Below are 21771 nucleotides of genomic sequence, written 5' to 3' on the forward strand. Positions count from 1 at the left end.
TAGTAGTAAGTAGAGGAGCTGGGGGTTAAATCAGGTCATCCAGCTACATTTCAATATTGTGAATTCCGGGGACAGTGGGCACCCCAAATAGCATCTATCTTGGATGCTTTTTATTTCTATCAAAAGTGGAAATTGATTGCCTCTGATTTCTGGTTCTGTCATGTCAGCCAAATTTATATCCCCATATGTAAAACAGAAATGATGCTGGTATCTGCCTCAGAGGTTTAGAAGGCCATTAGCATAATGCCCAACCAGGGTAAGAGTTAAAATGACTTGGACGGAACCCTTACTTTTTTCATGTGTTCTTGTGAGAATATAGTTGCTCTATAGATTGCATAAAAGCATGCTGCTAAAACGGCCAGAACAATACAGTTCAAAAACAGCCTCAAAGAGTAAATCCTTATTGTTTCTTCAGAGGTCCTTTCTGCTATTTTCTGTCGTATTCTTTCTTCTTCCAGATCTGCCTGAGGAACAAAGAAAATTCATTTGTGAGCAAGGGGGTGAAGGGAAGCCCAACTAGTTTTCATGTCTACTAAAGGCCAAAGTCAGGGCAGAACCTCCTATTTAAGATTGCAATTAGACTTTGCGATAAATGTGAAAACAGAATTATTTACCTATTTGTGGTAAATAAATTTGTGACATTACCGTATTTTACCATGTATAATGCACACTTTTTCACCCAAATTTTTGAGGGGAAAATAAGAGTGAGCATTATACATGGGTAGTACTAATTCTGCATCTATATAAGTGTTTTTAATTATTTTATTTATGCTTATGCATTAAAAGTGTAACTCTAGAAAGCAATAACGATATTCATATGCAAAATAATACCCTGGAATAGATAACTGGTTTTGTTTCTAGATATAAATAAATAATCGAATTAAAAAATTTAAAAAAAATTAAAACGAAAGATTTTTTTTCCTGAAATTTTGGGCTAAAAACATAGGTGTGCATTATATATGGCAAAATACGGTATATGTTACATGTGTTATTTCTTGAAACAGTATATAAAGTGGGTGGTCTTTTTTTTAACTCAATCTCATCTCTGCTTTTAATAGGAGGATTCAATCTGTTCATATTAAGTGTAACAAATAATACATTTTATTTGACTTCTTCCATCTTATTTTATTAATCTTTGATGTAATTGTCCTCTCTTCCTTTTTGGGGGGTAGGTTTGATCATGACACTATTTATTCCTCCTTCTCTCCTTAGTAATTTATAAATTCTCTTCTATTTTTTCATAGTCACACCACACCACTTTATCATCATAGCTTCCCACCCTTAGTCCTATTTCTCCACGTGTAAACGATGTTTATGACGGGTTCTCACAAAGTGGAGGAATAAAGGTGGCAGGGGCGAGGGGTAGACACTATCTCCTCCCACTCACTGTTATATCCCCTTTTGACTTCCCAGCCCAAGTTCACCAGATCCATGCTTGGGTTTAAGGCAATCAACCCCAGGAAGCTGTTCTCTGAGAAAAGATCTTGAAAACTACAAAAGGTAACCTTGCTAAGCACTGGACACAGCCTGGCCCCCCACCCCTAGCTTCTCTGCAAGCTGCACACCCGCCTCCCTTGGGACAACCTTGCTGGCAAGGAAGCCACCAAGAGAAAACCCAGCAGCACTCACTCGGAGCTCATACCGCAGGCTGCTGTGCTTCAGGTTCGCCATGCTGCTGTTGGTGATGCAGAAGTCCCAGCCAGCAAAGATCTTGTTGCAGTAACTCTGGAAGTGCTCTTCACTTTGGATCAGGTTGATTTTGAACCCTTCCACCGATCTGACCCCCCAAAATAATTATGCTTCTTATAAGAACAACAAAATACAGGCCCCCTGGCTTTGTCTGGAATAAAACAAGTTACACATGGCTGCCTTTCCCACCCATTTTGACATGGTCAAGTTTTGGACAATTCCAAATATATGTGGCAGCTAATCAGGATCTCACAGTTGAAAATTATTTCCTTTCATCCATCTAATGGCTCTCCTCACAACTGGAATAAAACCCAAACTCTTTAACACAGCCTAGAGGTTCTACATGATCCTACATAACACCAGCTTTCTTCCCATACGGCCACTCTGCTGATACTACACTGGCTTTTTTTTCCTTTTCAGAAACACACAAACTTCTGCTCCTGCCTCAGGGCCTTTGTACTTGCAGTTCCTGATACTGTCTCCTGGGACAGTTCTTCCCCTGCCCCTTGCTATGGCTGCCTCATTCCCATCTTTCTGGTTTCAGCTCATATAACCCCTTCATGGGTTCCCTAACGCCCCCTCTAAAGTTGTAACCCTCACTTCAAGTTTGTCTTTTTCATTTCCTTCACAGCAGTGAACTTAATCTGCAATTATTTTACTTATCTGTTTACTGCTTATAGCCCCTGACCCTGGCTAAAATTTAAATTCCTTAAGGGCAGTACACTGGCAGCCTTTATATCCAGAATCTGTGGACCATAACATGGCCACTATCCAATCGATGGATAAATGAATGAATAAATGACTTTTTAACCCTATATTTAGTATGCACCTTTCAGATGCAATTCTTGCACACTTTGTAATTGTTATTCATTCAATTACTTCTATGGGGGGAAAAAAAGCATTCTGGTACTTGACGATATGAATACGTCAAATGCCACACAGTGTAGATGAAATGGGGTGTCTTTTGGATTTGCCAGTGAGTTGTGCAGACAAAAAAAGTGGGAGGTATTATAGAGATGAGTCACTCTGCCAAAAGTTCCCAGCAAAGAATTTATGTCAGAGCCATCTGGGTACTTTTTCAAAATGCCGACTCACTGGGATTTACAATCAGTAGGTCTCATGTGGGGTCCAGGAATGTGTTATTTTATAGCTCCCATATGGTCCTGCCCCACGTGAAAACTTATGATTTAGACCAAACCTACATTTAACAGGTGAGAAAGCTAAGGTCCAGAAAAGAGAAAATTATTTCCCTAGAATTAGAGAGTTAGTAGCAGAATTGGGGCCAATTTGATGATGATGATTTAAGATTGCTTTCCAGGTGTCAGGCCCAGTGCCTAGTTCCTTACCTGTCTTGTTTCAGCGAATCCTTTCAACAACCAAGTATGTACATTTCATAGGTGAAAAAAATGAGTTTAAAGAGGTGAAGTGACTCTCAAACCTCGGTCCCGGGTCCTCAAAGTCCATGCTCTTTGCCACTCTAGCACCTCCTCCTCCAGGGCGGACCTTTCCCCATCACACCACACCCAGTCCTCCCTCCAGCCTTCTCCAGGGAGCAATCAAGGCCCAGAAGTGAGGAGCTTGAGCAAGATCTGGAGATGAAGTTACTGCTTGGCTAAGAAAGCTTCTTTCTTCTCCAGGACCCCTTCCAAGGCGCTGGGAGCATGTCTAGCAATGTGTTCATCTGGTCCTGCTGTTTTTATATTTTATAATTTAAAAAAGATATTTCATATTTTTTGTCTTAAAGAGTGCTCCTGCAAATTGTCTGTCATTACAGAGCAGCAAAGCCAGAACCCCCAATCAACCAACTTTTCTTTACCAAGCATCTCTCTGCCCCTCAGAATGAGTTACCGCTCCTTCCTGTCTATACACTGCCCATGTGGGTGGGGAATGGACACACACCAGGTAACTTTCATGTCATAGCTTCTGACTCAGAATATGAGTGCTCAGCTGGGCTCTGGGGCTTTCCCCGTGGTGGTGAACCCTGGTCCCATGGAGGGCCAATTCAGGCCCCAACATCTTGGTCTCTTCTATTCCTGTGATAGGGAGCATCACAGCCCCCTGGCTTATAGCACTGTTCATGCTCTCACATGACAATGAAGTGGGTAAGAGCGGTGCCCATCATGACCCTATCTGCCAAGCAACTTCCTTGAAGCAGAGACAGAAAGCTGTTCATCAAGTATTTATGGTTCCCCTTCCATAGCAGAGTGTTAGTGCTGGGAAGTGGCTGCCAGCCAGGGATAACATTTCCCAGCCTCCCTTGCAGTTGGCTGTGGTCATGTGACTAAGCTGTAGACAATGGAATGTGAGTGATGTGTATCACTTCAGGCCTAGCTGGGAAACACCATCCATGGGATACTCCTCCATGGTCGCTCTCCCAGCTCTCAAGAGGAACTTCAAAGCTCATAGTGAAGATGACAGAATTCAGCCCACTTGAGTCCCACAATGACTGAGAAGGTGTCTACCACACTAATCTGTGCCCCACTTGGAACTTTATGTAAGAAAGATATACAACTTTTCTTGTATTTGGGTCATTGTACCTTTGGGGGAAGTTGTTTGTTAGTAATTAAAATAATTAATATCCTTCGCTTTTCTTGGGAATTGACACTCCTACTAAACCATTTGGCTACTGGGGAAATGCCGTGTTCTCATGTGACCCTAAACAACTGGCCACGGCTGAAGGGTCAGAGTTGGGTACCTAAATGAAATAGAGCCAACCAATCTCTTCAAAGGATTTCTGAACACATGACCCAGAAAGTTCACATGAGGAAGCCGCCACCAGGAGAATCAGAGATGAAGGAGCTCTTGTTTTTGGATATTACAAAGCCATACCTTTATCCTTATACTTCCTATAATTAGAGGTTCCTCCCTTGCTTCTCTGAGACACTCAATTCCCCTTTGCCCCATTGAGTCAGAGCTGGGTTTCTGCCATTCAAAATCCAAGAGAGGTTTGGTTAATATACAGACCAAATCAAAGGTAAGTTTGGGGGAATGGCATTGGCAAATGTGCACAATAATGGTTGAGTAAAGATCTCTGGATTGCTCCTGCAGCTCCAAAATCCTGCCTCCACTGCCTCCAGGTTTCCACAGTCTCCAAAACACTCACAAGTCTTTCCCTCACAAAGCCCACCCCTGGACTCTGCTCATCCTTTGGGCATTGGCTCAAAGAGTTCATGGCCTCCAATAAACTCCAGCCAGCAAAATAATTAAAAGAGAACACAATGATAAGAAAATTTACCTTTTCACTATCCAAAGAAGGCTCAGGGTCAGGTAGGCAATTGTGCCTAACAAATAAGCCAGAGGCAGATCATAGGTGAAATTCTGAAACTTCACCCCATCAATGGTGTAATGTCCATAAAAGAGGCTGGTATCCTCTAAGAAACCCTGAAAAAAAGTCACAGGCATGAGGTCAGACTGGTAAGTTCACTGCAAGGAACCAGGAGACCAGTCTCTGCCTCAAGAACTCACATTCCACTGTCATTATTGTTTACCCCTGAATCCCCAGATACTAGAACAATCCCAGAGATATAATGGGTGCTTAGTGTTTAGGAAATAATGAAAGCAAGGATAAAACCTGAGCATTAAAAATACACAGGTCTATTATCCAAAAATAAAATTAAGAAAACAATTCCATGTGCAATAACAGCAAAAAATAACATACTTAAGAATAGATTTAGCAACTGAAATGTAAATATTATATCCTTTTTTTAATTTACTGATTTTAGAGAGAAAGGAAGTGGGCAGGGAGGGAGAGAGAGAAACATCATTTTGTTGTCCCACCTATTTATGCATTCACTGACTGCTTCCTGTACGTGCCCTGACCAGGGATCAAACCTACAACCCTTGGTGTCTATATAGGGACGACGCTCCAACCAACCGAGTTACCTGGCCAGATCTAAATCTTGTATTCTTAAAGCTATAAATATTCCTTAAATAATTAAAGAAGATATAAATTAATGGCAAAACATCCCATGTTAATGGAGCAGGAAATCCATGGCAATACTCCCCAAATTGCTCTACAGTTTCAACATCTGTATCAGAATCCTATTTGGCTTCTTTGCAGAAAGTGACAAGCTAATCCTAAAGTTCATATGGAATTGAAAGGGACCCAGAATAGCCAAAGAAATATTGAAAAAAAAAAAAGAAAAGAACAAAGTTGGTCCTGGTTGGTGTGGCTCAGTGGATTAAGTGTCGGCCTGCAAACTGAAAGGCTGCTGGTTTGATTCCCAGTTAGGGCATATGCCTGGGTTGCGGTCTGGGTCCCCAGTTGAGAGTGTGTGAGAGGCAACTAGAGGCAACTGATCAATGTATCTCTCACACATTGATATTTCTCTCCATGTCTTTCTCCCTCCCATCCTCTCTCTCTAAAGATAAATAAATAAAATAATATTTTTTTCAAAAAAGAACAAAGTTGGAGGACTCACACATCTCAGTTCCAAAATTTGCTGGAAAACAATAGTAATCAAGACAGTGAGGTAGTAACATAAGAATAGACATATATAGATCAATGGAAAATAGCTGAGTTTTAAGAAAACCCATACATTTACAATTAATTGGTTTTTGATAAGGGAAAAGAATATAATTTTTCCAGAAATGGTGCTCAGACAACTGGATAGCCACATGCAGAAAAAAAAAGAACTTGAACCCCTATCTTACACCATATATAAAAGCTGACTTAAAATGGATAAAAGACCAAACATAAGAGCCAAAACTATAAAACTCTTAGCAAAAAAACAGAAATACAAATCTCCATGACCTTAGATTTGGCAATGGATCCTGAGATATGATCCCAAAAGAAATAACAATAATAAGAAAAATAAACTGGACTCTATCAGAATTTAAACTTTTGTGCTTCCAAGAACACTATCAAGAAAGTGAAAAGACAATCCAGAGAATAGGGAAAAATAGTTGTAAATCTTATATCAGATAAGATATCTGTATCTAGAATACAAAAAGAACTCATAACTCAATAAAAAAAGACATATAATCCAATTAAAAATGAAAAGAGGATCCAAAGAGACATTTATTCAAAGAAGATATACAAATGGCCAATAAACACATGAAAAGATGCTCAATTCATTAGTCATTAGGGAAATGCAGATAAAAACCACAGAGACATTCCACTTCATACAAACCAGAGTGGCTATAATAAAAAAATCAGGTAAAATTGCAAGTGTTGATTGTAGGGGGCCGCTTTGAGTGGTATCAAGGACTATAGTCCCACGCAAACTGGGGTCTGGGAGAGGAACCGTAAGACTTGGCTGGAACACTAGTAATGCAGTTGATAGGCAGGACACAATAATAACTCCAAGGGCCCCAGGGGGAAATCAGGCCTAGAAGTAAATCAGACTCCTTGAAGCAGGCTTTGTTTTTCCCTCAAGCTCCGTTAATCTTATACCAGATAACCAGGTCAAGGCTGGGAAAGAAATTTACAAAATTCCTGGACCTTGACCCAAATCCCATCTGGCGCCATAATGTTTGCTCATCTCAGACCCAAGCAATTCAGTGTGTTCCTGCCATTGTCTTCTTTAAACATCACCTCTTCTCTGTAAACTTAAATTACTGATGTAATTAGATTACCTATACATTCCTGCTACCTATCCCCTACTTGTGACCCTCTCAATAAAAGCCACTGAGCACAGGGGCTCAGGACATCCCCTGCTATAAGGAATTGCCTTCCCCTTTCCTTGACAAGCAAACAGTGTCTGGAACAACTCTTCCATCCACAGTGAATCGGGGGACTTCATGGGCCCACGACCCCCATAGCTGACAAGATGTGGAGACATCAGAACCCTCGTACAAGTGCTGGTGAGAATATAAAATTGTGTAGCCACTTCAGAAAAGTCTGGGATTTCCTCAAAATTAAAGAGAAGGTTACCATTTGGCCCAATGATTCCACTCCTAGGTATATACCCCCAAAGGAGGGAAAATGTACCTCCACACAAAATCTCACACACGAATGTTCATTGCAGCATTATTCACAATAGCCAAAAGGTGGGAACAACCCAAGTGTCCATCATGAACGAATGAACAAAATGTGGCATTCCGTACAGTGGAGTCTTATTTGTCCATAACAAGGAATGAAAGACTGATAGATGCTACCACATAGATGACCCTTAAAAACATGTCCAGTGAAAGAAGTCAGAGACAACAGACCACATATCATATGATTCCATTGATATGAAATGTCCGGAACAAGTATTTCATAGAGACATAAAATAGATTAATGGTTGCTCAGGGCTAATAATGTGGATTGGGAAGGGACAGCTAAAGGGTATGACATTCCTTTTTGAGGTGATGAAATATTCTAAAATTGATTGTGGTAAAGATTGCACAACTCAGTGAATATACTAAAAATCTCTGAATTGAACTCTTTAAATGGGTGAATTATATGATAGGTAAATTATATCTTAATAAAGCTGTTCGCAAAACAATAGAGAAAAAAGTGACCTATGTGAATATAGAGCACAGAATAGTCCCTGACTTATTATGGAAAGAATAACTGATCATCTCAAATTCCTCCTTGGAGGGCAGGACAACTCCAGGACAGTGAGAAGAGAACACACAGGAAAGCAGCAGTACAGGTCGCACAGAGATGTTCACCACAGCGTTGCTGCAGGCAACCTGAACGTCCAGCAACAGGGGCTTGGCTACATCGTGAAAAATCCATATTCTAAAATATTAAGCAAGGCTTTGTAAGTGCATGAGAAAAGTTGAGAAGCCTATGAATCAATGTTCCAGGTTTTGTGACTTCTGGAGAGGGGCACGTCCACATTTTGCTCTCTAAATTCTAAATTTTTTATGACAACTTAATTTTATATCAATTAAGTAAAATTTTTAACAGGAAAAAAAATGTAGAAACAGAAAGACTCCATATTCTTTTTAACTCTCCCGAAGGCAGGGCACACAGGCCATAAAAACCTGCCCAATGACATGAAACCTGTTTATATTTACCTGGGGTTCGATGTCAGGGTTGCCATTAATCTCTCCCTCAAAATTATGTACATTTCAGGGTGAAGAGACACTGGGCCAGGGAAGTCATTTTTCTGATTTTATAATGAGGCTGGCTCAATTGTTTTCAACACAGACAAACCACTGTTAGATCGCTTTGGCTATCTCTCTCTTTAAGGCCAATTTAAATTTAATTTTAATTTGTTTTTTTTACTGATTGATTTGAGATAAAGAGAGAGAAATAATGATTTGTTGTTCCATTTATTTATGCATTCATTGGTTGATTCTTGTATGTGCCCTGACTGCGGATCGAACCCACAACCTTGATGTATCAGGATGATGTTGTATCAAACTGAGCTACCCAGTCAGGGCTTAGACTGAAAGTTTTAATAAAATTAAAATTCAGTCTCTTGGTCACACTAGCCACATTTCAAGTGCTCCAGAGTTACTGGCTATTGCATTTTACAGCACAGTTCCAGAACATTTTCATCGCTGTAGAAAATTCTTTTGAACAGGGCTGTTCTTTGTGAGGTATGCTTTACTGAACAGTGATGATCAGGTTTGTCTAAGTCTACAATAGAATATTTCCTATTAGGGAGAAAGTTATGATGTGTGGAACTTTACAGATTTCTTTTCTGGGATGTTAAAAGAAATGGGGCAGTACTGGGATTTGATCCCACTTTGATTTCACTAGCTGTGTGATCTAGGGCGAGTCACTGAATTTCTTTTCTCTTTGCATAGTGGACATTTTCACCTGACAATTCCTCTCAGTTATTTTGAGAAAAACATCAGAAGTGTAAAAAACACTTTTTCAGAATTAAACACAGTGGACAAATTCAATACTTTCTATTTAGCTAGTCAGAAAAGTGGAGGTTCAATCAATGACATAGCATTTAATACCAATAATTTTCAGAAAGATATTTCTATACATATTGAGCAGAGTAATTCTCAGCTAGGAGCAGTTTTGTCCCCCAGGACACACTTGGCAGTTTCTGGAGACACTTGTGGTTGTCACAACTGTGGAGCTGCTACTGGCATCTAGTGGGTGGAGACCAGGGATGCTGCCAACATCTTACAGTGCAGAGGACAGGCCCCCACGGCAAAGAATTATTGGGCCTGAACTATCGATGCTGAGGTTGAGAAACCTTGATCTAAAAGGAAGACAAGGCAGGAAAAGTCTTTTTTCATAACTCTGCTCTTATTTGCTGAAAAAAAGTAGAATCAAAAAATGAAAGCTCACAAAGAATCATTTTTTAGAAGGTAAAAAAAATCCTCTTGGAACTACTATAAGGATGAGATTAATTCCATTTCAGAGAAGGGGGCGTTAACCTGGGATAAGTAGACTCTGAAGGGATTTGAGGAAACATGCATGTATGTGTACAAATGTGTGCACACGCATGAATGGGCATATGTGCATATGCATGCATCAGGCATGTCTGTGTGTGTAATTTTGCACAGAAGAGCCACAGCTTTTATCCAGGTGGCCTAGAACCCCCAATTGTTAGGTTTTCACTGAAACTTTCCTGTGGGGGGACTCAGTATTTTGTTGCAGGTCAATAAGAAAGGTGGCAGGGGCTAGGAAAAGGACAAAGGCTGAAGGTGGCAAAGCAAATTTCCTGTATATTCTAGCATGGGGTGGATGGACATTATCCGTGTGGATAAGGTCACTGCAAATCTGGTTCCTTTCACTGGTACTTGTGTCAACACTGTGTTTGGCTCTCACTGAAGACATTCAGGAAACTGATGTTTAAATTAACCTATTTTCAGGACCTTCAGGACCCAAATACAAAATTATGTTAAATACTTACAGTGCCAGAGAGCAAGTCGATGATATAACTGTAAAAGTAGATGAGTCCAGAACTACTTATTGGATATACTGTGCATTGAACATCTGTTTAAAAAAAAAATGAAAACAAGATCAGTGGAAACAGTTCAGTCTCTATAACTTGCTTAGCACCCTTTGTGTAGATGTGCACATACGTATTTGTATACACATTTAGATGTCATATATATATGGGTGTATTTGTATAAGGGTGTGTTTGTGTGTTTGTATATTTGTGATTTTCTATTTGCAGACTAAGCTCCAATGCACCAAGTACAGTAGCATTTCCCTTTTCACTATTCTCCCTAAATCTCTGAAGGTGTATGTTTTTTCTGTACATTTTGCATGTGGGTCCATTTACAGTAGTATTTTCTGCTTGTATTGGTATTTTGTGTTTTGGGGTTTATGTTTGTACAGATTTTAGAATATGTGATTGATATAATCATTATTTCGTTTTAAGCACACCCAATTTTAAAAGATCTCTACATGTGTGTAAATAAACATGCAGTTTCATTTGAAATATACATCTATGTACATATATAATTAACCAAGAAATTATTTGACTGACAATTTTATTGACACTACCTTATCCTTGAATTAACTCACTTCCTCTGCATCAGTCAGCTATTGCTGTGTAACAAATAACTTCCAAGTCTCAGTGACTTCACATACCAGCCATTTATTTTCTCATTCATGGATCTGCAGTTGGGGTTAATTCAGCTGATTTAGGCTGAGCCAGGGTGGAATCCAGGCTTCCACTCGGGCTCAGATCCACTCCCCACAACTCCATTCTGGGGCCCAGGCTGGAGAGAAAATGACTCATGTGGGGGATGCTGTCCTCATGGTTTGTCTCGTAAAGCAAGTCACACAAAGTCATTTCAAGCTAACACTTCGCTAGACAAAACAAGCCACGTGGCCAAGTGCAGTATCAATGGAGCAGGAAGTATTCTTTGCCCACAGTGAGAGTCCCTGCAAAGTCACAATTACAGGGGAGCAACAAATTGGGGGAAATAATCCATCACCCTTTTCTGGGTCTCAGTTTCCCCTTTGTTAAAATAAGAGAGTTGAACTAGTCTCTTTAAGGCCAAATCCAGCTCTGCCATTTTATAATTCTAACATGCATGTACTCATTTATTCATTCAACAAATATTTCTTAATCACTTAGATGCTGAAGATGAAATGATGAGTAAGAATCAGTTCCTGCCCTTGAAAGGCTCACCATCAAGGGGTGAAAAAATGACTGGTAGAAGTTGGGTTTACAGAAGGTACTCAAATGGTTGCATGAACACGGTATGATATGGAAAGGAAGGAGACAGTCATTCTATTTGTGGAGAGGAATCAGGAAGATGAAATTGAGATGCCTGCCACTGTGCTCCTCACTCACTGTCTTCCAGCCTAGAGGTCAGCACACTATGGCCCATGGGCTAAATGTGGCCAGCTGCTTGTTTTTGTTAATACAAAAGCAAGTTATTTGGAGTTATAGAAACACATCCATGCCTATTCATGACATTTGTCTGTTATTTTGCACTACAATGGCAACATTGAAGAGTGACAAGAGAGACTGTATGGCCTGTAAAGCCCAAAATATATATTAGCTTGTCCTTCATAGAAAAGGGTTTCTGTAATACACTGAGTTATTTCCTAGCTCTGGACCTTCGCAGGTGCGATCCTTCGGCCTGCTGACGCTTCCCCGAGTTCGTCAACAGCTGCCCTCCCCTCGCCCGCCTGGTATCACAGAGGCCTTTGGGGAACCCTCAGGCTCCAGTGTCCTGGCAATTTCTCAGGACTTTATCCCTTCATTTTCCCCATGGCCCAATTCATGCCTTTTATACTTCATGTGGTTAATTCCTTAAAGCCCACCTTCTGCTGGAATGTATTAACATTGTGGATAGAGTCGTGGTGTTCCCTGTTGCAGCCTCAGTGCCAGAGGCAGGGCCCAGCACACAGCAGGTGTTCAATAAACACTCATTGAAGAGATGAAGAAGGGAAGGAAGGTGAGAAAAAGAAGAGAAAGCTTTCTGATCCTTTTCTTAAGGGACAGTGTTTACTAGGTAAGTTTTTTAAAAAAGCGTATGTGTGCAGGGGGAGGATATAGTCAGAGGAAATAATGATAAGAAAGAAGGGATGCACACTAACCACACTTAGTTCAACTGCATTTTCTACAGGTGGGTGGCTCTCTTGTGACCACGGCCCTACCTATGGCTGAAGGGAGAAATCACCAGGCAGTCGGGTCTAGTGGTTAAGTGCTCAGGCTCCAGATTCACATGAGAGGCAGAATGGCATTCGGTGCTTTTAGAAAGAAATAACACTTACAAAAATAGCAACTGCCACTTATTGAATGCTTTCCGTGTGCTGAGCATTGTATTATTTAATACTCATTTTAAAATGATGAGAGTATTGCATACTTATTTAAACATTTTTATTTTCTATGTTAAATAATACAGAATTCATATTGTTTTCAATTATTTATACTTAAATATTATTTTTAATGAGCTAAGTATTAAATAATGAGGTATTGTTTGAATAATGAAATTAATCATCTCATTATTTAAATTATCACCTCCATTCTATGCACAAGGAAACTGAGGCTCAGAAAGTCTAATCAGCTAGCAGAGCTAGGCCTTCACATTGAACCCAGGGTTTTCACATAGCAGCAGGTAATATGTATCTGTAAAATAGACTTAGAAAATGAGAATGTAGCATCTGGCATACAGTAGGCACTCAATAGGAATGTGAAAGTCCCGAACTAAGTCAGGGTTTCCACATCCCTCTTATTTTATTTTGAAGTATAGTAGAATTAAGACAGAAACAAATGTGATAAGGAGGAATGTTTATGGCCTCAGAAGTGATTCCAGAAGAGGGTTCTTCTAGGGGAAGGAATTATGTGATAAGAGAAGCATGAGGCTGCCACTTCTAGCCCCAGCACAGAACCTAGTACTAAAGAGTAATCAAATGGCTGTAGAATGACTGGGAACTCTTCCCAGTTGAACAAACAAAATGCCCAAAAGATCTGAGTTATGTAGAGAAGTCAATAAGAAAACAACAGTTCCAACACTTGCTGTTGGCACATGATTAGTATTTAATAAATGGTAGCTCTGAGCATCACCATTATTGGATCTGAAAGTCTTGAAATGAAAACACTGAAGTAGATTGTATTATGTTTGCTAAATATTCCACTTTCTGGCCCTGCAGTTCTCCTCCCAAATGCCTCGCTGAACTCAGGAGTGGCCAAGTGACTTCCTTTAGTTAATGAGATGTGGCAGAAATGACATGTGTCAGCTTCAGGCAGAGGTTTAGGAGCCAGCACTTTTGTCATGGTTCTTTTCCCTTTGGGCATAGTGACTGTCAATGGTCCAGAAAGAGGTTGCTCCATCAGTTTGAGCTCCAGTGTGAAGACAACATGAAAAAAAGCCACACCAAACAGTGACGGGCATGTATGATGAGCAAGAAAGAAACCTTTGTGGTCATTAGGTGCTGAGAGTTAGAGGGTCATTTGTTTCTGCAGCATAACTAGCCCATCTTGACTAATACAGTAACCCAAGGCAAAGAATATAAAGATTCGTAAAGAAGGAAGCATTGTAGCCAGGTAATATTCTTCATGGAAAACCAGGCCTTGAGACTCACCCACATCTTTGGATGGAATAAGCACAAAACTGCTGTTGGTGATCTTGTATTTGGTGAGCAAGATTGGGAGCAAAACTAGCATAAAGACGATCAGAAATATCACCAAATTCAGCAACACCAGAAATCGCAAGAAGGAGAAATAGGACTGAATCCCAGTGCCAAATTTCCCTGGAGAGAAAGAAATCCAGACATCACTGACCAGTAATTTTGACCCACTACTCACTGTAGATTTATTCAACTACCTGGGGCTGAAGTTGGAGGAATCCTGGTGGAAGAGAAGGAGAAAGAAACATTTTATTTTTTGTAACTGTTGGTTTTAAGGTTCCACTTCTAATGGTTTAAACTTTGACTTGTCACTGTACATTCAATCTTGAATTAACCACTTGAGGATGGTATGCGCAAGGACTCAACATGTTGTTATCTTTTCTCATATGAAAACCTAATTTTAGTGCCATTTATTGAAAGACTATCCTTTCCCCAATGAATTGCAATAGTGCTTAGGTAGTTGACCATAATGTATGAAGCTGCTTCTGAATTCTCTATTCTGTTCTGTTGTTCTATATGCTTATCCTTGAACCAATACCAGACTGTCTAAATATTGTAGACATAATAATGCTTGACATATAGTGCTATAAGTCTTTCAGATTTGATCTTCCTCAGTTATGCTTAGTCCTCTGCATTTCTATATAAACTTTAGAATCAGTGTATTAATTTTCACACACATACACGTACAAAATCTGCTGAGATTCTGATTGGGATTACATGGAATATATATGAATCAATCTGAGGACAAGTGACATCTTTATACTGAATCTTCTGACCCATGAACATGATATTTTTAGATTCTTTAATTTCAATATTGTATACTTTATGTGCAGAATGATTCATATCTTTATATATATTCTATATTCTTAGGTATTACATTTTTCTTCTGATGCTATTGTAAGTTGTATAATTTTAAAATATTCATTTTCTAAGTGTTTGTTGCTGGTATATAGAAATACAACTGGTTTTATATAGATGTTGTATCTAGTAACTTTACTTTTAAAAAGAAGACATTTTAGGGTAAAAGACAAATACCACATGATCTCACCTATAAGTGAAACCTAATCAAAAAAACAAATGAGCAAAATAGAATCAGAGACATGGAAATAAAGAACAAATTAACAGTGATCAGAGGGGAGAGGGGAGGGGGATAATGGGGGAAAGAAAGGGAAGGGGCAAGTCAAGGAACATGAGTAGAGGACTCACAGGCACTACAATAGGGTGGGGACTGACTGTGGGACCGGGGTCGGGGGCAGGTCGGGGGGAGCAACAGGGAACAGGGGAAAAGGTGGGACAACTGTAACTTTTTAAAAAGACATTTTTTAAAAAGACATTTTATTTTTTCCTTTCCACTCAGTATGCCTCCCCCCCGCCCCATTATTGTACATCGGCTATAACTTTCAGGATGACGTAGATTGGAATCAATGATAACTAGCACCCTTTTTCTCATTCTCAATCTTGGGGAAATCTTTCAATATTTCATCATTAAATATGATGCTTGCTGCAGAATTTTCATGGATATATTCACCAGATTAAGAAAGTTCCCATCTATTTCTTATTTGCTAAGAATGGGAATTGAATTTTATCAAATATATGCATTTGTTAGGACAATCATATACTTTTTCTCTTTATTCTGTTAAGGATTACATTCATTGAGTTTTCAAGAAGAAAACAAGCTTTCCACCATATAATCATTAAATTATTAAGGACAGTCAGAAAGCACTTTAAGTGAGAGTGTCTGCTCAGAACATCTTCTGAGACTAAAGATATAAGAGACCCACAATCTTTGCTTCTCTCTAATCCCAGTAACCTTGCCAGAGCAAGGATCTTTACTATCACACCTTCATTTCCTTCCAGATGAGCACCTGCCAGCTAAGAAATCACAGGAGTGGACTCACTGAAGAGAAAATCAAGGTTCCAGTTCCCCAGGAAGAAACTACCCTCCAACACACAAGCCACTTTCTGAGTGAAAATATTCAGAAAGCCCACCACTCAACACGAGGCGCATGGTGGGTAACACCTTCGCCTCTGGAGCTTGGCTGCCTGGGTTAAAATTCTGGGTCTGCTCTGTCCTAGCCAGTGAATTTGTGCAAGTGTTTTAACTTCTCTGAGCCAAGCAAGTGATAAATACTTGTATGAAAGGATCTTGTGAGGACTAATGGAGGTAATATGAGTAAAATGTTTAACACAAGGCCTGGTTCATAGTGAAGGCTCAATAAAGGTTAGCTTTTATTATTAAATTTTACTCCAAACATGATGTTCACTTGACTTTTAAAAGTGTATGGTTGAAGTTCTAAATTTCTAATGAAACTTCTTAGAAATTGTTTACACTCTTTCAATAAAACAACAACAAAAAAGGTAGTCCACTGAATGGATTACCAATGGTATTTTATAGGTCTTTTAATAGTAAGAATGAAGACAATAATTTCTTCCATTTATCCTGCAACATTTCTTACAAATTTTACAAAATTTTCATTCTGGCAGTTTTGAGGAGAATCTTGTAAATCATTTTGCTTTATGGTAGAAACTATGTAATCCTAAAAGGGATTTTCCCCTCTCGCTCTGGTAAGTCACCCAAATGTTGAAATGGGTTTTTTTTCTAATTTTATACTTTGGCACAACTTCCAATTTTCGTATACTTGCTATAGAATGAATTGTGTTTCCCCCAAATTTGTATGTTGGAGTCCTAACTCCAATGTGATTGTATTTGGAGATAGGGCCTTTGTGGGGTGATGAGGTTTAGATGAAGTCATGTGTGTGGGGCCCTCATGATGGGATTAGCGCCCTTGTAAGAAGAGGCGCCAGTAGAAACCTCTTTCTCTCTCCATCTCTCCTAGAACGTGCACAAAAAAGAGACCACATAAGGATATAGTGAGAAGGTGCCCTGATTTGAACTTGAAGTCTCCAGAGCTAAGAAAATGGACATCTGTAGTCTAAGCCCCACAGTCTATGGTAGTTTGTCATGGCAACTTGAGCTGCCTAATGCAATACTGCATCCCACTGTCACCATTATGGGAAAGTAGGGATTCTCAGTATCTTCAGAGCCATGGGCACCTGTGGCAGTGTGAACCACATCTTAGAATAATTTTTTAAATGCACAAAAATACAAACAAAACCAAATCTGTGACAGAATAACAAATGAATGTTTTCATTAGCACATTAAATAACAAGATCTAGTGACAGATCTAACAACTGCTGTGACTTCAAAGTGGTGATGAGCATAAACGGTTTCCCAAGATAACTACAACCAGAAGGAATAGAAATATATCTGTGATTTTCCTGGTGACAAAGACACAGTTAGGTTCTGCTAATCCTAACTATGGTGTTGCTTATATTCATGGAAGGAAATGCTAGATTTCAGCTAAAAGTTAGTGTGAACAAAGCTGTACTTGTCCCTCAGGCAGTGCCATGGAGGAGCACGTGCAGAGAATGGGGCGTGGTACCTTCTATACTGCGAAGGTCCTCCCGCCACAGCTCCAGCTGGGCTGCCATCTCACGAGCTTTCTCTAGGAACCTCTTCCAAGACTTGCTGCTATACCGTTTCCATTGGTCCCACTCAGATAAATACTTCATTTGGGTTTCCTGAATGTCCCTGCATTGAAAAAACACAAGCATGACTGTGACTATGGCACCATTGCCAAGTCCTAGCATCAAATAAAACCCCAGCAGAGAGGCTGTGGAAGCCCTGGAGGACTCATGCGCTGCTGGTGGGAATGTAAAATGTTGTGGCTACTATGGAAAGCAGAGAGGCCATTCCTCAAAAACTTAAACCTGAAATTAACATATGACCCAATAATTCCACTCCTAGGTGGATACCCCAAAAGAAAGGAAAGCAGAGTCTCAAACACAGACTTGCACCAGAATGTTCATAGCAACACTGTAATAGTCAAAAGGTGAAAACAAACCAAATGTCTATCAACAGATGAAGAGATGAACAAAATAAGCTATATTCATACAATGGGATATTACTCAGCCATAAAAAAAATGAAGTGTTGAGGCATGCTACAACATGGATAAATCCCCAAAACATTATATTCTAGACTAGCCTTGTGATGTGCTTAGACCACAGAAAGCAGCTGAAGCGATGCTGTGCCCGTGCTAAGCCCAGGCTTCAAGAAGACTTGCAGAATTCTGCTCCTCGGACACCAGCTGCTGCCATGCATATGAGCCTGAGCTAACCAGCTGGAGGATGAGGCCATCCCAGATCAGCCTACAACCAGCTGACCCCAACCCTAGATGAGCAGAACCACCTCTCTGCCCACAGCTGGCAATATATAGAGAGCCCAACTGCAACAAGAATTGCTCAGCGCTGACTTGTAGACTTGTGAAATTGTGGTTTTAAACTACTAAGTTGTGGGGTAACTTATTACACAGCACAGCCAACTGGTGCATTCATATTCCATACTCTTTCCCTTTCCATTGGCTAGAGGCAGACAGCAGCAAAGCTTTGGAAGGGTTGCAGAGGCCTAAGATGGAAAGAACCTGGTTCTTAAATGAGTTCAAAGTCCTCCACTGACATGACCCAGGACTTCTTTGTGAGCAAGAAATAAACTTCTAATAGATTGAGCTTTTACATGTTTGGGTATCTTTGTCAGAGCAGATTAGCTTACCCTAAGTAATAAAGTTTTGATTATGTGAGCTCTTCAGAAAATACATTCCATGCATAAAACGCATCCCCAAAACCTACATTAGATGCCACGAGGTGGACACCCAACAAACCTTAGTCTCCGCTTCTCAGAGATGTTCAGTGCATACTTTCGAATGGATTGGCTATCAAGGTTTTCAGTGATTCCTTCCTCCAGCTGGGAGGTGCAAGAGCCTGTCGGCTTCAGCAAAGTGCCACTTTGCTTGTCTCGAGAAATGATGTTCGTCCTCTTGCGTGCAATGGACCGGTAGCTTGGCAATTCTTGGAGGAAATTCACAGGCAGGGAAGAAAAGTAACTAGAGTCCAAAGAGAGGCTCTCTGGGTAGGAAAGAAGAAAAGCATCATTAACCCCAGTGAGCCAACAGATTTTCTGGGGAGCCAACAAACAAAAGTGGTATAGGAGACTTGGACCTCAAAGATCACAACTAAACCTTGCAAACAGCCACTAGCCCGGGCCACTGACAAAAGCATTTGTATCTTAATTATCTTATTTACCAGGATGGTGCTCAGGACAATGAAATCATCAACAAATAGGCTCCCTTTCAACAGATATGTTTGCAAATATGCTTTAAGTTACATGACATCTGAGTGCTGGTGTTCAGCTGCAGCCACTAGCTAAATGTGTGACCTTAGACAGTTATCTAAACTCTGTTCTTCATTTGTCAAATGGGACTAGTACCGCTCCCTGGTGGTCTAGTGGTTAGGATTCAGCGCTCTCTCAGATGGGGCTAGTAATGTTTGCCCCAACTATTCTCACACAGTGCAGGGTAAAATGACGTATGGAATAAAGCATCAAAAAGCATAAAGTGCTATGCACAGTAATAACAGTAATAACATTTACGGAACAATTCCTAGGAACCAGGCACTGTGGTGAGAGCTTTGTGTGCACTCAATGGGGTCTGGACTGGTCCTGTGACCTGCTTGGACCAACAGAGTATGGTGGGAATGATGCTATGCCAGCTCTAAGCTTGTGGGTTTCTGCTGCTTTCAGGACCCCAGCTGCTGCCATGTGAACCAGCTGAGCTAACCTGCTAGAGGATGAGACCATGTAGAACATGGATGATGACCTCGCTGACACCATCCCAGACCAGTCTACAGCCAGCCGATGCCCAGCTAACCACAGACACTGGGAAAGGGTCTATTGTTATCCCCTTTTTCAGATGGGAAAATAAAGTCATTGAGGGGTTCCTCAGCCCTTGCGCCGACCCTCAAAAGTCCCGCATGATCTGGCTGCTGCCTGCCTCTCCAGCTCCTCAGGTTCTTTGCCTTGCACACATTTTTTAGGATGTTTCCAATACTAAAATGTGTTCCCTCCTCAGAGCCTTGGCACATGCTATTCCCTCATCCTCAAATGAACTTGCCCATGTCTTTACCCTCTTAGCCTCTATTCAAACGTCACTTCCTCAGGAAATTGTCCCTACCTCACTACACTATTACAGTTGTCTTGTGACACATTTTCCCACACCATGAGTCCTTTACAGCACTTATCACATTCTGTAAGTACATATTTTTTATTTGGGTGGCTCTGTGAGTACCCCAATAAATAGGTATGTCTACCCCAGTGGCACAGGACCTAGCACAATTCATGGCTCAGAGCAGGAGTCTGTAAATACCTATTGGGAGGATGGATGAATGGATGGCATTCCTAATCTGCCCATGTTTAAAGAGCCTGTGAGCTGGGGTACTGGGAACAAAACCAGGTCTACCTGGCTCAAAAATCTCTATTCGCTCTACTACACCAGACCACAGCTGCAGGCCAGGCTTTGCTGTGCCTTGTGTTGTGGTCTAAGGGAGGTTTTTCTGTTCAAGGTGAGGGACACCACCTTCAGGATGGGTTTTATGCCTGATCCAATTTTAGTTGTGGGAAGATCACTCTGAGTGAAGACTGATTTGACATAAGGAGAGAAAATAGGAAGCAGCCATAATTAACTAAGCAATTAACCTTACAGGCTACAAAGCTTCTATGGCTCAATATTAGATGCTAAATTGCTTGGGTTTGAATCCTGGCTCTGTTAATTATAGCTATGTGTCTTTGGGAAACTTACTTAACCTCTCTGAGCTTCAGTTTCTTCTAGTCTAATATTTATCTAACAAATACATCTACCATGTATCAGATTTGGAGCTAGAGCTACCACAGAGAACAAAATAAATGCCCTACTCACGTGGCACTTATATTCTGAGGTGAGGGCAGGGGAAATCAGACAATAAATAGGTAATAAATATTATGCCAGCAGGCAATAAGTGATTTAAAAAAACACAACAGAGTGGACAGAGGTAAAGGGCAAGATGTGCTATTTTTGATAAGCTGGTGTCAGGTATGGTCTCTCTATTAAGGTGGTATTTAGGCTGAAGCTGAATGGAGGGAGGGTGTGAGCTCTGTGGATATTTGGGGAAGAGCATCCTAGAAGATGGAAAGAGCAAGTGCAAAGGCCCTGGGGCAGGGATGTGCATGGCATGTTTGAAGAGGAGCATGGAGGCCTGGTTCTGGAGAAAAGTAAATGAACAGAAGCCTGTTTCATTGGTGGTCCCCGATGAGCCACACCAGCCCTTCACTTTAGAATCTTTAACCAAAGGACACATCAGAAGTGACGCTCTGCCAGCTGTAGACCCAAGCCTCACAAGAGCTTGAAGCTTCCAGTGCTGCCCTCTTGTGAGTCAAGTGCTGCCGTGTAAGAAGTCAGGCTAAGCTGCCAGGGCAACCACTTGGAGAGGAAAGAGGCCACAACCTCCAAGGAGAGCTCAGGCTCAAGGTCTCAGGCTTAGGACCTCGGTGAGCCGTTACTGCCAGTCCCCAGTTCCCCAGGGCATCCTTGCCAGGCCCTGCCATGGGTGTGAAGAAGCCATCTGGACACTCCAGCCCCAACAGACATGACATGCCACAGAGCAAACTGTCTCCTCCACGCTCCGCTGATTTCCTAATGCACAGAACCAGCAGAAACAATAAAATGGCTTTAGCCATCACATTTGGAGTACTCTGTTAAGCAACAATAGCTAACTG

General features: G+C 40.8%; 1 protein-coding gene across 1 annotated transcript in view; it reads right to left on the reverse strand.

Moving 5' to 3' along the window:
* Positions 1 to 21771, reverse strand: part of TMC7 (transmembrane channel like 7) — a 52714-nt gene that overhangs the window by 13850 nt on the left and 17093 nt on the right. Inside the window, exons 2-8 of the mRNA XM_054589245.1 lie at positions 18848 to 19091; positions 17572 to 17720; positions 14084 to 14251; positions 10446 to 10528; positions 4925 to 5070; positions 1630 to 1777; positions 291 to 464 (exon numbers count right to left, since the gene is read on the reverse strand). Coding sequence (XP_054445220.1) covers positions 291 to 464; positions 1630 to 1777; positions 4925 to 5070; positions 10446 to 10528; positions 14084 to 14251; positions 17572 to 17720; positions 18848 to 19091 — 1112 coding nt within the window. The remainder of the gene's footprint in view (positions 1 to 290; positions 465 to 1629; positions 1778 to 4924; positions 5071 to 10445; positions 10529 to 14083; positions 14252 to 17571; positions 17721 to 18847; positions 19092 to 21771) is intronic.

The sequence above is a fragment of the Pteronotus mesoamericanus genome, unplaced genomic scaffold (genome assembly GCF_021234165.1).
Source record: "Pteronotus mesoamericanus isolate MK-2021 breed Mesoamerican mustached bat unplaced genomic scaffold, CSHL_Meso_final scaffold_167, whole genome shotgun sequence".
In the NCBI taxonomy this organism is placed as follows: domain Eukaryota; kingdom Metazoa; phylum Chordata; class Mammalia; order Chiroptera; family Mormoopidae; genus Pteronotus; species Pteronotus mesoamericanus.